We start from the raw sequence: 15,844 nt of genomic DNA on the forward strand, positions 1-15,844 counted from the left end.
TACACATACTTTCAAGGCCCTTTTTTACCCCTTTGCGTTTTCTGGTGTATTGGTGTTGAACGACCACACCCATGTATGATCCTATGTTCTTTTCTTTTTTTTCCCCCTTATGTCACTGTTCAGGTCATCCCCTGGAAGTATCATGTCGGGATTGTCTTCAACTGTATCTAATGACATCACGGTAGGGGGGCCACCAAAAAAGGATGTGTGGTAGGCTTTGGTTTTCATGGACATGTGACTATAGAAATCGGACAATTCTCCTCTCGTTTCACAATTACATTCTTCTAATTCCTTGCTGGTAGGATCTAGCCGTGTCAACGTTGTCAAACAACGTGGACGACTACATCTGTGACTTTCACCTCTCTGTGCACAGTTGGAACATTTGCTGCCTCGTGGATGTACATGTAATTGCTTTCAGCTTGTTAATTTCCATTTCCACACACGGATTTGCATGTACAACATAGAGGCTTAATACCAACCAATCCAGACTTCATAAGCACAGAGGCTACCAACACACTGCTCGAATCTCACTGCGATGCAGTAGGCTTTCTCTGCAGCATGTCGCCATTTTTACTCGCTCTCTGCAAATGGCATGACAAAGCAGTGTTTGTAAGTATTATAGCACAGGAGAAGTCGCCCGCTAATGTTTGGCGTATGGCCTTTGCACTTGACGACGGAAGGATATAGATCCAATTCGTTTGGCTAAAGATGACACACAGGACGTTATATTTAGGATAGCACTACTCCGTACGTCTATTTTAGAGGTCTTTTCCCCTCCTCCGTGTTACAGCTAGAAAGGCTTGAAAAGTCGGTAAAACGCATTAATCATACATGTCTTTTCTGCAGGGTATGTGCCTGTACTCCAGGTCAACAGGGATATAGAACCAGGGATATCGCACGCAACCAATGAAAGCAATAGCGGCCAAGCTGACCATGATTGCAATGTACATAGCTCGTGGTTGCAGTGACTATTATTATCCGAAATGCATTTAAACGCAGTTAGTAAGAAGCATATTACAGCATCATGTCCACCGTAAAGTCAAATATCTGGAGCGATGACAACGATGATAGGCCGGCAGCTCCCAACTGGCGCACGGGTTTTGATCCTTAGTCCCGCCAGAATAGACATTGAGCCAGTCACCTGAAACTGTGTTGGCTTCCAATCGCACCAATCTACTAGCCTAATTCTGGCATCTGGGAATCCACTTTGCTACCATCGTAAGGTTTGAACTGCAGCTCCTTTGGTTAGACCAATGGTCTCGACGGAGTATACAACACAATCTCGTCATCCTTGCATTATCCACCGGGAATGAAGGCTAGCTTAGTCTGTAGTCTTACTAGTGAACGACAGGATCTCGGTCGAGGGGAGCTAGGATTGTAGATGGCATGAGAGGGAGGGAGGGAGGGAGGGGGGGTCATGGGGTAGCTAGGTACACTACACGTCGAGGTAGGCAAAAGGGTAGGTTTCTGCACGCTTCTAGTGTGCGTCCCTTGTGGCCCCTTATCTGACCATTGCTTATACCAATTGACCTTGAGATAGAGTATTGAATCCTTAGACGAACCAAGGAGAAACAAGAATTCACCCTACACTCAGACACAAATACGAAAAAAAAAGGCATTGGTTTTCGCATCCCGCCAACCTGGACTCGAGAGGCTGGTGACAGAACGAAGCAATCATGCAGGCTGCAGCGATGCGGTCAAGCAGCAAATCATCGTTGTACACACCAGTCGGGCTGCCACAGTGGGTCTTTTCCAATGCTGTTTGTAAATCATTATTATTTCTCAGATTATATACGAGGCATTGTGGAGGTTCAATGCAAAACATTTGAAATAGACAGGGGGGAGAGAGATGACTGATACAATTTAAAGGGCAGCTAATGTTCTAGAATTGTTCACTTAACCACTATTACTAGTCCAGAGTACGGAGTACGGAGCACTAGATTGGATATTGTATAGTACCGATCAACATCTGAAGTGTAAGATGGCTCTTAAATTAAATCCCGGTGCAACTACTCCGTAGAAAATTTTCCAATGCCCACACCAGTTCTCTCTCGGCCATTCGTCGATCATTTCTTGTGTGAGACCATCTGCGTTAGCGTGGCCCCTAGCACGTATGATGATTTCCATTTCTCCACTCTGTTGACATGGCGTTTTTTTTTTCTTTTATTTATTTCCTTATTCCGGTGCTCTTTTTTCCCCTTTTGCCTCTGCTTTCCTTTTTACAAGCTCTGTTGTACGCCCTGGCGTTTGCTGCAGACACGTAGCGATCAGAGAAAATACACACGAGTCACTTGAACAGAAAATCCATGCACCCATCTTTTAACTTACCATGGACAGTTTGGGGGCATGAATACATTTGAGTTGAAAGTGCCTTGATTTATCAATCCCGGGGCGTCGCAAAGGTTACCTGGCTGATCATGTATTTGATATTGTTGATAAATGAAATACTCCGTACAACATACGGAGTATGTAGGGAATGATTCCGGATAGTAGGAGTGGGTTGGCTCTAATTACAGCGAAGAAGACACATAATAAATCAAATAGATTGATGCCACCAAGCAATAATATGTGGAGAGCAATGTAGACAAGAATGATGGTGTACTCCGTACCAGTAACGGAGTACATGGACATCACTATGAAGTGTCGAAACCTTTCCAGATCCATTGCGATTCTTCCCGCTTCTCTAGCTACCATGGAACTTGTCAGGAACAGGTTCCCCTGTGTTACATAATGATCTCCAGGATGAGCGCACCCTTGGCAGTAATGGGGTAGATCTGTTGCTTATTATTGGACGGTTCGTCACCGAATTCAGTAGCTAGCAGATGGAAAAAAAAACATCCAATCGTGGAGGCTCTGATTTGAGGCTTTAACTATCGAGTATAGCTTTGTTTTTAGGGTCAAGGGTCAAGAGATAAATCCATCTATCCTTGATAATATCCTCCAGGTACGGAGTACTTTACTCCTACTTTCTATGGGGAAAGGGGACCTTAGATGGAAAAAAGAATTATGATGCAACCCCGAACTTGTTACTTTGAAATTATAGTCTCGGACCAATGAAGCTTATAGGGTGACTGCAGTCAGAATTTTTAGACTTGTCATGTTTAGACTCCCCCTGAGGGAGATGTCAAGTGACTTTTTTAAATTTTTTTTTTCGATTTGGAGACGTCGATCATTGGTCTGGTCGATTAGGATCCATAGGATCCATTCTGATCCAAAGGAAATGAACTTTAGGGCTCAGATTGTGATTTGATTACATGGCTAGCGTCGAGCCAATTCCATGGATAAGTGGCTATCTTTCTGGTTTGGGGGCTCCATTGGCCACTTTGGGAAATTAAAAAACATTCTTTTTCAGAATAAAGTGTACTTGGTAGATTAGGATGTTTGTATGTATATATATTTGATGCTCTTGCTTTCAGTCCACACCCTGTCCAATATTCCATTCAATAAAAACCTCTATAACTAAATAACTCTAGATAAGTCTACGATCAATCACAATCCAAATCCCCTGAAACGATCCCCTTACGCTGTTACGGGAATTTTCAAGATAACGGGGGTGCAGAAGGGTCGCGCTAGTGGAAGAATCATTTCTAATTTTCTATTATTATATTATTTGACCATTTTATTTGGGGGGGGGGGGGGGGTTTCAATTTCCACTGTTTTTTTCACTAATTTTTTTTTTATTATACAAAAATATAGTTAGCACTCTGAATGTCATTCCTTTTCAAACCGTCGACCCATAGATCGGGGATGGGTCTTCCCTTTCGATTGTCTCATCCTGTTTTCCTTTCTTTTTGACTTTCCTTTCCCTTTTTGACCTCTTCATACTCTCTTCTGCTTCTGGTAGAGGGTTCGAAACTGCATACCCTACAGCACCTCACCATCTATAACAATGACAACTGCACCGCCGGTGCATCACCCAGGCCCCGATAGTGGTATACCCGGCCATCTCGTCAACCATCTACCTCGTTATCATCCCATTGCCATGAATCCGAACCCGCCTCCACACCAAATGCCACCTCCGGAGCAGATGGTGCAGAGCCACCATTTCCGTCATTTCGCACCGCCTATGCATGAACACCATCCTCAAGGAGTACCGCCAGTACACACTTCAGCTACTTTGGAACATATTGAAGCTCGACTCCGGCATCTAGAGCACGAGGAAATGGCCCGAAATGCAACCCGGAGTCGCATTCTGGCAATGCGCAAGCATGAAGACGAGGAATTTCGGTCAATGACGGAGCGAGCCGAAGCAGAAGAAGAGGTAAGCCAGATTTTGATATCCATACTGGGGAATTGGATTTCTAAAAACAAGCTTCGCAGGATCTTCGAAGACAGCGCAAGAAGTTAAAGAGAGAGTCTATGGGCCTGGGGCTCAATGCCGCAAATGACTCGCCCCCGCTACGGCCCACACCACCTCGCCGATTATCAGAGACCAGTGCGGCAACAACACTGGCTTTCTTCAAGCAACAGAGTCCCCCCGAGCCCCGTCAAGCACCCCTTCCACCTTCGTCTCAGGCACCACCTCCCTCCATGCCGCTACCTCATATGCAAGCTCAGCCTCATCATCAACCTCCGCCGCCTCCCCCACCCTCTCAGCATCAACACCCAATGCCTCCCCATGAGTCAATACACAACGCAGGCTCTATCCGTCGCAAGCAAAAATACACCATCAAAAACGTCGAGGCATGGGGCGAACGCCACGGCCGACCAGCAGCCCACGACCCATCCGGGCGAGCATTGTGGAAGCGACCCTCGGACGGAAGTCTAGTATATCTCACGTGCCCCATCCACGGGTGCGGGAAATCCGACTTCGTCACCCTTCACGGCTTCATGTGCCATCTCACCAAAAAACACAAAGACCGTACTCTGGGCAGCCAGTCCCGCGCCCTCGAAGTCTGCGGTGTAGTCTACGATCCGAACGCTCCCCTCCCACCAGTCATGAACAGCCACCGGGCCTCAACAGAAGGAAGTCCTCTGGGCTCTAACCCCCTGGACCACGACGGCGACCAGCGTTATGAGGACATGGACTCCGAGTCCGAGGGTGAGCTCGAGCGTGAGGGCTCCTACCGAGTCAAAACCGAAGTTCTAGATCGATTCATGCCCGACGCAGAGGGCACTACTGTTGATTCCGCCGCAACTCCACCCAAACAGGCAATCAACGGATCTACCAAGCAGTCCATCTCGTCTATTATCGATCGCACCCCCGAAACCGAATCCAGAGAGGCGTTGGCCACACTTCCACCGTCGGAATCTGGCATCCAGGGTCCATCACCTAAACCCACTGAGTCGACTGTGCCGTTGAAGCGCAAGTACGAATTCTCGCCACCTGCCGCAGAGAAAGAAAATGCGGAGCCTTGATGATGTCCTTGCGGAGTAATGTTTATCCTCCATGTCGATTTCCGCCGGCTATGCATATATACACCTACATAATTTCTGGGGCGTCTGCAGATATTAGCGTTTTTGATATGATAATCAATTGCATCATGGTACATCTATATCTCTTTGTTTCTGTGTCTGGGGCTCAGTATGCTACCTAAGAGCATGAGTCTTGTGCAACAAATGCTTCTGTTGTACCTGGGTGATCCTCCATGTCCTCCGTTTTCTTTGATATAGCAGTTTGACGCTGCGCGTGATCAAGATGTAACTCATCCCTCTATGGTAAATCGCACATACATACGAAATCAACTAAAGAACAACATTTATAGACTATATCCGCTTGATCACTATGATCACTATGATCTCTCAGGCATGTTTTTCGGTCTGACAATATCAGGCGTGTAAGTGGGTGAGTACTTAAAGACGTGTGTAGACGTGATTGGGACAGCACTGTATGTCGGGGGGCCACTTCGATGCAACACCACTTAAGGTTGTGCTAGGAAAATAATGTCGAGTGCGGCAGGACGAGAAAGCCGTGCTTGGTGCCAGAATCTCTGACAGCTGTTTCAGCACGCTCGAAAGAGGGGGATAACCGAAGTGGGCTACCCAGACTTCAGAAGACAACTTGTGCCTCCGTGGCGCCTACAAACACACCGGCAAACGTTGTTGTCGGTCTGAGTATATCAATCAGAAATATCCATCCAGATTAGAAAGCAAACCAGGTGTCCTCTCATGCCAGTCGGATTCCGTTTCAAAAACCTCTTGAGGTTAGCTCGAAAACATTCCTTCTATCTCACTTGATGCGGCCAATGCACTGTACGTCGTACCTGGTGATCCAAGTACAAGGGGAGCTTCAGCCCCTAAGGTGGAAATATAAAAGCACCCACTTTATACCCAAACAGTATGCATCTCAGAGGTGCATACACAAAGCCACGCCATATGTACTTGTATCTACAGCCGGATTCTATTTCTCCCTCGCCAATAACAAATGTACCAAGTATCCAGACCCACTTCTCAGTCCCTCCCCAAGCACATCATCACTCAACCTCCAAACCCCAAACTCCCGCATCGTCTCTCTGAGCCAAGTCTCAAACACATCCGGCGACCTTTGCTGCTGCGCGATAATGCAAACCGTAGGCTTGCGGCGCGATCGAGGTTCTTCAGAACTACCCACATACGCCGGCCGCAGTCGACAGATCTCAGCGCAAGTGCGCACGAACGGGGCCACGAGTGCTTCGTTGTAGATGCAGTCACAGGAAAGGAGAAGGTCGAAGCCTTTATCGTCCTCTCCTTCTTCCTCTGCGTCTTGGCCATGGGCATCGTCAGAATCCATACATTCCTTTAGTGAGGCGGCCTGGTCAGTCTCCCAGTCTAGCGTTGTGAAGGAGATATTATTGACAGACTTGGCGGTCAAGGTTTGCTTTGATTTGGATCCCTTGCTCTTGCCTGATCCTTTGCTGTTACGGTTGCTATGAGACGTAGTGACGGACGCATTGGCGTCAAGATTCGTTCGGAATAATTTGCGCACATATTCCTGGTCAGTGGCGATGTAGTGGCGCACAGAGGGCGCCAGTACGAGTGCGACCAACGCCGAGATCCCGGTGCCGAGTTCAGCCACTGTTGAAGTCTGGCTAAGAAGGGAGGTTGTCCAGAGCGGATTCGAGGGATTCGTTATCCATTCTGCAAAGAGAGGTGTAATTTTCCAAAGAACTGGGGTTGTAAGGTTAGTTCAAATCTAATTTCCGGACATGTGGTCGTTGATTGCCGTGACCATGAAATCGGATGGTATTTTCTGGATATTCGAGACATTGCCAAGGTATCCCGAGGTAGGAATAAGGGAAAAGTCAAGGGATAGCAGAGCAGGTGAGAATTGGTTCTCGTCTTGGGGGTAGAAAGGCACAAAATGATAGTGTTAGGGACCGAGTCCTATGAGACATTTACACCCGAGAGCCGAGGCACAGACAAGCAGCGGATAAGACGACTCGACGATTCGACGCCTCGGCCCTTGGGCCTGGGCACTTCGGACTCGGGTAACCGACCTGCGGAGAAGTCCGTGCTTGGGATTCTGGCCTCTGGGGATTCTGGGGACAAATCATAGAGGAGCTGGTGTAGATCATGCGCGGGCTTGTGCAGTGTACCGGGAATTTTGTACTTACCAGCGCCTGTAGTACCTCCTGCTCGATGAGAGGAGAGTAGTGATGGTGATTGATGGATTGTATATTCATTACCATTGATAGAGATCTCTACTGATGGTGCACGGGGATTGAGCATCCCTAGGTTGTTGCTTGGGATGTCTTGTGCGAAGAGGAGAAATGATTCTATGAGTTGATGTGAGTGGCTATACTTGGGATACTTTGATGTATTCGTATACGGGGGTGGCGTACCCTCATCCACATCGACAATCTCTTCGCCATTGGCGAGCAAGCGGATGATTTGGTCCATGGGTTGGTTTCCATGGATGTTTGGATAGTTGGTGGAAAGGGGTTATTTTCTTTGGTCATGAAGTTTTTTTTTAAGGAATCACGGGACCATGTATTAGGACAGGAAGCATATTCAGGATCTATGGGATGTATAGGAGATAAAGGATATATGGGATATACAGGATATATTAGTTACGCTATTTAAAACCAACTCTCGTGGTTCGATATATTAGCTATGACTTTTGAAATAATTGTTGGGCTTCCCAACAGAAAAGGGAGAACGGGAACTGGTCTAACGGTAAATAGTACATAGTAAATAGCAGGTTCGTAGAATATTGACTACGGTCATCTATTGCTTTGAGTAAGAAGGTATTTGACGTACAACATAGTCGAAGAGAACCAAAGCCCCAAATTAAAATTAATCAAAAAAAAGGGACTAGTTTGAAAGAAGAGCTCCGTGTTGTAGTGCCCTCGAGGCCGAAAAAACTTGGACACTCCTGCGTCATTTGCCGACTAGCCACTTAACCTTCCCAAGGTCCGACTCTCTCCTCTTCTCCGGTGCTCAGGTCCTGATACAATTCTCCCATCTCTTCCTCGACTTGGTAAGTATTTCCATTCTAGCCCTTCCTCTAGCGTTCTAGTCTTGTGTTTTTCCCCTTCCGAGCTCCGTGCTTTCCGCACTAGCTAACTTCATCCCCCTCGAGTGGAGGTTCGTTTTTCTCCGAGTCTCCTCTATCTCCCGACTCCCCCGACTCCTTCTGTTTTCTCTTTGATCGAGCTGTTCGGTCAACATGTCGGTGCAAAACATCCACCTCCAGCCACGCATGGTCAAGAAGGGCCCCTTCTCCGTCGAGGCGCCCGGATATGAGCGTGTTCCCGGCGAGACAATCCCCCGTCGACACCCCAAGGCCAAGGACGGCCTGATTACGACACTCGAAGATGTATCTACCACCTATGAGAACATGCGCCGATCAGCTCGCGTTTTCGGTAACTCCAAAGCTGTCGGCAGTCGCCGGCTAATCAAGACCCACGTTGAGAACAAGAAGGTCAAGAAGATCGTGGATGGTGTTGAGCAGGAGATCGACAAGAAGTGGACCTATTTTGAAATGAGTGGTTATACTTACAAGACCTTCCTCGAATATGAGAAGCTCTGTTTGGAGCTTGGTAGCGGTCTCCGCAAGCTAGGCCTCGAGAAGGACAGCAAAATCCACCTCTACGGTGCGACGAGGTAAGAGACACATTGGCACCCCCAAAGAGATGCGGGGCAAGATGACTGACCTGGTTGTTACTGATAGCGCACACTGGCTAGCCATGTCACACGGTTCGTTTGTCCTTATTTTCTCTGACACGCGAACAAACCCACTAACCTACAAATACAGGGGCTGCCTCTCAGTCCGTGACCATTGTTACTGCATACGATACCCTAGGCGAAGAAGGCTTAAAGCACTCTATCGTTCAAACCGGCAGTACTGCCATCTTCCTCGACCCCGGTCTGCTGAAGTCGCTCATCGGCATCCTCCGCAGCGTGCCCTCAATCAAGCACATTATCTACAATACCGACACGGAAATCGACCAGAAGCTTATTGGACAGTTACACAGCGAGTTTGTTGACATCAACGTGCAGAGCATCGAGGAATTGCGCAAGCAAGGCGAGGAAAATCTCGTGGAGCCTGTTCCTCCCAAGCCGGAAGACTTGTGCTGCATCATGTACACCTCGGGCACAACAGGCCCGCCGAAGGGTGTTCCATTGACCCACGCCAATGTGATCGCTGCTAGTAAGTCGAAAAGTACATTCGGAATCACTCTATCAAACTGATGTCTCGCAATAGCTGCTGGTGTTCACACCGTCATCGGTCCCTGTGTCAACCACACGGACTCCCTCCTGACCTACCTCCCTCAATCTCACATTCTGGAATTTATGTTTGAGAACCTGTGCTTGTTCTGGGGTGGTACCATGGGATACGGTAACCCCCGCACATTGTCCGATGCCTCTATGCGAAACTGCCTGGGCGACATCAAGGAGTTCAAGCCGACCGTTTTGGTCGGTGTTCCGGCCGTGTGGGAGTCAGTGAAGAAGGGTGTTTTGGCCAACCTCAATAAGGCTAGCTTCGTGGTCAAGAGTCTGTTCTGGGGTGCCATGTCGGCCAAGAGTTTCCTCCTGAGTACTGGCTTCCCTGGCGCAAACCTGGGCGCCTCGGTTTTGGATGCCGTTGTCTTCAAAAAGCTAAAGGAAGCAACCGGAGGCAAACTCCGTGTTGTCATGAACGGTGGTGGCCCTGTCTCCAAGGACACCCAGAGGTTCTTGTCAATGGCTATTGCCCCCATGATTAGCGGATACGGTCTAACCGAGACCTCTGCCATGGGTGCCCTGAACGACCCCTTGGCCTGGAACCCCGATGCTCTGGGTGAGGTTCCTGCCTCGATCGAAGTCAAGCTTGTTGACTTCCCTGATGCTGGATACCTTACCTCGAACAACCCTCCTCAGGGTGAGATTTTCATCCGCGGCGGCAGTGTGACGTCAGGCTACTACGACAATGAGGAGGAGACCAAGGCCGCAATCACTGAGGATGGCTGGTTCATGACCGGTGATATTGGCGAATTCGATCCCAATGGCCATCTGAAAATCGTTGACCGCAAGAAGAACCTTGTCAAGACCTTGAACGGTGAATACATCGCGTTGGAAAAGCTCGAGTCTGTCTACCGCTCGTCTCCCGTGATTGGTAACATCTGTGTCTACGCTGCCGAGGACCAAGACAAGCCCGTCGCCATCATTGTTCCCGCCGAGCCGGCACTGAAGAAGCTTGCCCATGAGAATGGCATTGAGGGTGACACCCTCGAGAGCCTTGTCCACGACGAAAAGCTCAACAAGATCGTCTTGCAACAGCTGCAGGCCACTGGTCGTGCTGGTGGCTTGAGAGGAATTGAGATTATAAATGGTGTCGTGCTATCTGACGACGAGTGGACCCCGCAGAACGTAAGTGATTGTCAAGCTATTTGGAGTATGAGTCTTGTTAACAACATTATAGGGGTTCATGACCGCTGCGCAAAAGCTCCAGCGCAAGAAGATCCTCGCCCGCTACGAGTCCAAAATCAGCATGGCTTACGGCAAGAAATAAAAAAAAAAAAAAGCGTGTCCAACTGCTTCATTGGTTTTCAGAGCTTCACCTTTGTTTTGCCCTTCAACTTTTTTTACCCTGCTGTATTTGCTTGCGCTTTGAGACCCTCTCTGTTATAACCACTTTTTCCAATCTACGCAATCCATATCTGTCGACTCCTGCTCTTGATATCTTTCCTTTTTATTTCTGCCGCGATGCCAGAATAAACACCAGCTTCAAGGTAGTTGAAACATGTAGTAACCTTCAAGGATGTCTTCCATTATCCCGCTACCTATCATTCATCTAGCAGATCTATCATACGCACTAAAGTACAAGTACACCCAAAGAACCTCGGAAAGTACCTCGGTACCTCACTGATCAGCCACAGTTACACCATCCCCCAGCAACTCACAAGTCCCCGGGGATGTCCATGTACCCGGCAGGACTTAGCGGCAGACACAAAGACACACGTTCGAACCCGTCGCACTGGCACAAAATCGAAGTATATAGAGGTCGCTAGCCTCAGGTACCAAAACAATCCCGTGACCGAGAGTAGATATCTCCACGTGACTCTCTCCCTGTCAAAGTCGCCAACCAAGACACACACACTGCCCAATTCTCACCTCCCGACAAGACCAGAATCCTTTCTTTACCAGTCTAAATGTCCCTCTGGAGGTACGTGGCACAGATCTCAACCGACCAACCCCTGCCCACTCACCAATTCCCGGGCTACCGAGACAAGATAGAAATTAACAAGCTTCACAGCTCCTACCGTGGCCTCACCCCCAAAACCCGGGCCCTGTTCGGTATCGGCGTCATGGCCTGGGCAGGCATCGGACTCTGGACCACGCCCCAAGTAGAAAACGCTTTGGGCATGCAGCCCTCGAAGGAAGAGCAGGATGCACTGGATCGGAAGTTGGCGGTGCGTGTGTCGCGTGTCGGAGGAGAGGGCGTCGAGACATCGAATACCCGGGTCAACTGAGCGATTGAAGAGTCGACGGAGACGACCCGCGCGACAACCGCGCTCTAGGAGCTCTAGGAGCTCATGATGGCGATGGAGGCTACGGGGGTGGGCTTTGTGGTCGGCTGTGATTATCTCCGGGAGTCGTGGGGATAGTCTTACGGAACTATGGGGGTTGAATGCGACTGGTCAAAAAGGGTGAGGAGGGAAGTCAGTCTGTTGCAAGCTGTCAGGCTGGTATGGAAGGAAGTCTTTTCCTGTCATATCTTGTTGAGTCAACCCCTCCACAACTCAATTGCCATATTGCGACTGCGATGCATTGCTGGACTACCCTGCGCCCGTGTCCCATGTCAAAACATCCAACTGCCTACCCACATCCCGCACCCGTCTATCGCATGCCCTCTGCGCATTCGGGACTCCGGAATTCAAAAGAGGACCCGGTTTGTCGGAGCCGGAAGGTCACTTACTTGCATACCTACACTGGAAAGCGGCCATAGCGAAGCATCCTGCTACTCTTTGTCTTCGCGCGTCCCGCCAAGACGATAAAAAAAAAAAAAAAAAAAACCGAACAAAAACAAACAAGCAGTGGTCAATGGCTAGTGGCTGACGCCCCCACTCTGTCTCTGAGAATCTTGATCTGCGCGTGCACGTCCCCATCGGAAAGACCACAGGGAGTGGCCTGATAATCTCTCCCTTACCCTGTCACTACCCATGCTCATGCCCACGCCTATCCGGGCGTCTGCAACGACCCCAGCTCCAAATGCCCTGTTTGCCGCACAGGGAAGGATTGGGCAGCTGCAGTCAGCGGTCTTTCCCCGCCCAACCTCGTCTCGTGCGGACGTTTTTCCCCTCCCCTGTCTGGGGCATTGGTTGGGGATTCATGTGGCTCGGAAGAATTGCTGCGGCTGAGAGGGTGCATCGTTGCTGAATCTGGTCTGGATCGTGACATGTTGGTTGTTGTGGCGAGGGGCCAATTAGAGGTTACTTTTATTTTCCGAGATTGAACTTTTGTCTGGGAAAGTGATGCGAGGGGCAGTTGGTCTGGTTGGGGTTTAGGGGTTGCTATTGATACTTTGCGATGTTGGTAAAATTTTTATTTTGATCATGGGGTTGTATAATAGGGAGATTTGGAATTTGCGTGTCTACGTTAGCTTCTACTTGTCTCGAATATTTGAAAATTGATCCCTGATGTTGCATTGCCTCCGCCACGTCATCGTGGGATGCTTGATGGGATTGTCTTTAGGCCATACTTTGCAAGGCAATGTGGAACAATCTTACCACAGCACTTTATCTCATACAGTTCTGAAGGCAATAAGATCTCAAATAGGCATATAATCGTAGTGCGGCTCTAAGTGTATTATTCCGAGACGTAATTTGGTGATTTGACTGACGGTGCAGCACACGGGACCCTTTTTTACGCTTGACAGACGTCTTGTGTAGCCCAACGATCGACACTCCTCAGTAGGGGGGGGGGGGGGGGGGGGGCAATCAACGATTTGATCCAAATGGACTCTACATCATGCCGATCTCAATATGTTCTATCTATAAATGTCATGATCCCGTTCCTATGGTGGCTGCCCGAGCCCGATCGGTTTTAAACATCCCCTTGCACAGATCTACACACCGGTCACGTCCTTTTTTTTTAAAAAAAAAAAACCTTTCCCGGGTGAGACAAACCTAACACCATGCTCGGAGGCCGTTGAGGTGAAACACGGAGATAGAGACCCCCCCCTTCAATGTCGGATGGGGTTGCAAGGCATCCGTATCTCCATCTGGAAGGAAAATCCAGATGCATCAGTACACGGCCAAGTATCCACTGGAGCTAGCTTCCTAGCCCGTACTGCGTCCAAGACAGTGGCGAGGGTTGACGATTGGAGCAGTCGTGTCATGGACAGGGTTGTTGGGGCAGTCCAGTGAGGTAGCAAAGCAGTACAAGCGTGAAGGGGCTCATGCAGAGATCATTGTCCAGGTCTCCAAAGCAACAGGGACCGATATCTGACTCGGGGTTCTTGGGCTAAATACAAAGTGTTGCGCACACGGGGATTGTCTTCTGGGCGCCGTGGCTCGATGGCAGATCGGGTTGATTATGGTCGTACTGACAACCCAGGGTCTATGACTCCAGGCTGATGACTTGCTGCGATATCAGACTTCTTGTCATTGATTCTCGAGAGTTCGATTGCCCGGGATTTCTTGGCACATTGTCATTTGCTCGTAGTGTCGGCAGTGAGGATCTTGTGGTACTAAACTATGTTGCCCACTCTCGCGTGGAGACAGCTGAGACCCTCCGCTAGTCCTGACAAGATGTGATCTTTTACAGCATGGGTAGGAAGAGGGATTGGGAGGGACGAGTGTACCCACCAGCTAAAGATATACTCAACAGGCCCCAGTCCTCGGTGAGATGAAGCATGGCAGACGGGATACGCACGGAGAGGACCTGTACGCACTATGAAACCCACTTGCCCGTGGTGATGGTAAGTCCAGCGGTTAGACTATAGCATGTCATGTGTTTCGTTTCCTATCAGATGAGTCATGTGACAGCGGTACTTCAGGAAGATTAATCCTAACATGCACAAGCGAAGAATCAAGGAAGTGCTCAGTGGAAGTATCATTTCCAGTCGAAATCTGACGGGACGAAGATGGAACGAGGGGCCACACTAGGATCGCAAAATGCCCATCTTTGCAGTGTCAATTCCCGATGTTGACTAAGAAATTAAATAAGAACCCCCGCAGCACCTCTTGTCCTTTGGTCTGTCCCTGGTACGACGTGCAGAAGTACCTATCCAACCGGTTAGTGAGTTCACCAATGATGTTGGACTTCCCCCCCCTCCGTCTCTGGTATGTCTTGTTCAGAATCATAACTCTGATTCATGTAGTTCCGGTGGCACACACACACACCCAGTCCTTGGGATATCCCAAAGAACAAGCTGAACTGGACCCCAATTGTTTCAGCCTGACCACTGACCATCCCAAATAGCCTGGGTGAAACTGATACACCAACCATCTCTCATACTGCGGATGTTACTACCCCGATCACAGGGAATATCATGGACCAGGATCAGAGTAATTTCAACATTGGAAGATGCCGAGGTGCAGGTTTGGATGATACGAAGATCTCTACTTTCCAGAATTTGAACTGACCACCGATTTTAGTCCCGAAGTCAAAGATGTACATAAGTCCACATCCGATTGGGTTTCATTTGATCTAAGAGACACTGTGAATTTTCATCTGAACAGGGCTGAAAATGTACATGCACACCCATCACCGGCACTGCTGTCGATCAGGATCTCCATCTGACTCCATTGAACAGGGAACCTGATCCTATGAACACCGGTCCTCCATCTCTGCTGCCTAGGCAAGCAACCTTGGATCTAGTCCCGGCCCGCTCAATTCTACCAATCGGCTCACCGGATTGGTTCTGATCCTTCCTGCATCTTACCGTTTCTGCATCGTCTGCATGGAGTACACCGTATCTACAACCCACAATACGGGTCCCCACCTTGCTTCGTTTGATTTCAAGTCCGCGGAGCCTCCTAAAATTCAAGTTTTTTTTTTTTAAAAAAAAAAAAAACACATATTTGTATTTATTTATAACGCAAACCGGTAATAGCGCCACACTAAGCCCTGAAATCGTGCATAGAAGTTGAATGGACTGAGTCCAATCATTCCCATCATCGGGCAAACCTGTGTGTGCGTACCTCGGGGACATAAGGCTATGTAGTCACCAGGCATGAAAAGAGTCCTGGAAGTAAATTACCGTCTGGGCTTTCGGTTTTGATTGGATGGTGGAGAGAAAGGAGAGAAGAAAAAAAAAAAGAGGCAAACAGAAAGAGGAAAGAAAAAGAAAAGGCAAATAATAAGGCAAAGACTGCTAAAGTCCAGATCTATTGAAAAGGGGACCGGGGGGGGGGGGGGGGGGGGGGGGGGGCCTGCAATAGATGTAGAATAAGACCAGAACCGCAGCAAATAACGGTTCCTGGCTATCGAACAAAGC

At 48.8% G+C, this 15,844-nt stretch overlaps 4 protein-coding genes across 4 annotated transcripts; 3 read left to right on the top strand and 1 right to left on the bottom strand.

Moving 5' to 3' along the window:
- Positions 1 to 3,889: 3,889 nt before the first annotated feature.
- Positions 3,890 to 5,358, top strand: Pdw03_8559 (Zinc finger homeobox protein 4; the record flags this gene model as incomplete). The annotated part of the gene is made up of 2 exons (XM_014678213.1): positions 3,890 to 4,261; positions 4,321 to 5,358. 2 exons carry the CDS (start codon positions 3,890 to 3,892, stop codon positions 5,356 to 5,358), a joined length of 1,410 nt encoding a protein of 469 aa, XP_014533699.1.
- Positions 5,359 to 6,417: 1,059 nt separating this feature from the next.
- On the bottom strand, positions 6,418 to 7,818 carry Pdw03_8560 (Protein kinase, ATP binding site; the record flags this gene model as incomplete). The annotated part of the gene is made up of 4 exons (XM_066102002.1): positions 6,418 to 6,715; positions 6,780 to 7,086; positions 7,533 to 7,694; positions 7,761 to 7,818. 4 exons carry the CDS (start codon positions 7,816 to 7,818, stop codon positions 6,418 to 6,420), a joined length of 825 nt encoding a protein of 274 aa, XP_065957085.1.
- A 769-nt stretch (positions 7,819 to 8,587) lies between these two features.
- Positions 8,588 to 10,912, top strand: Pdw03_8561 (Fatty acid activator Faa4, putative; the record flags this gene model as incomplete). Its single annotated transcript, XM_014678215.2, has 5 exons — positions 8,588 to 9,024; positions 9,092 to 9,117; positions 9,176 to 9,571; positions 9,626 to 10,770; positions 10,823 to 10,912. The coding sequence occupies 5 exons, from the start codon at positions 8,588 to 8,590 to the stop codon at positions 10,910 to 10,912; spliced, it is 2,094 nt and encodes a 697-aa protein (XP_014533701.2).
- A 640-nt stretch (positions 10,913 to 11,552) lies between these two features.
- On the top strand, positions 11,553 to 11,873 carry Pdw03_8562 (long-chain-fatty-acid--CoA ligase 1; the record flags this gene model as incomplete). The annotated part of the gene is made up of 2 exons (XM_066102003.1): positions 11,553 to 11,566; positions 11,657 to 11,873. 2 exons carry the CDS (start codon positions 11,553 to 11,555, stop codon positions 11,871 to 11,873), a joined length of 231 nt encoding a protein of 76 aa, XP_065957086.1.
- Between the last annotated feature and the right edge of the window lie 3,971 nt (positions 11,874 to 15,844).

Source organism: Penicillium digitatum, chromosome 3, assembly GCF_016767815.1.
Source record: "Penicillium digitatum chromosome 3, complete sequence".
Taxonomy (NCBI): domain Eukaryota; kingdom Fungi; phylum Ascomycota; class Eurotiomycetes; order Eurotiales; family Aspergillaceae; genus Penicillium; species Penicillium digitatum.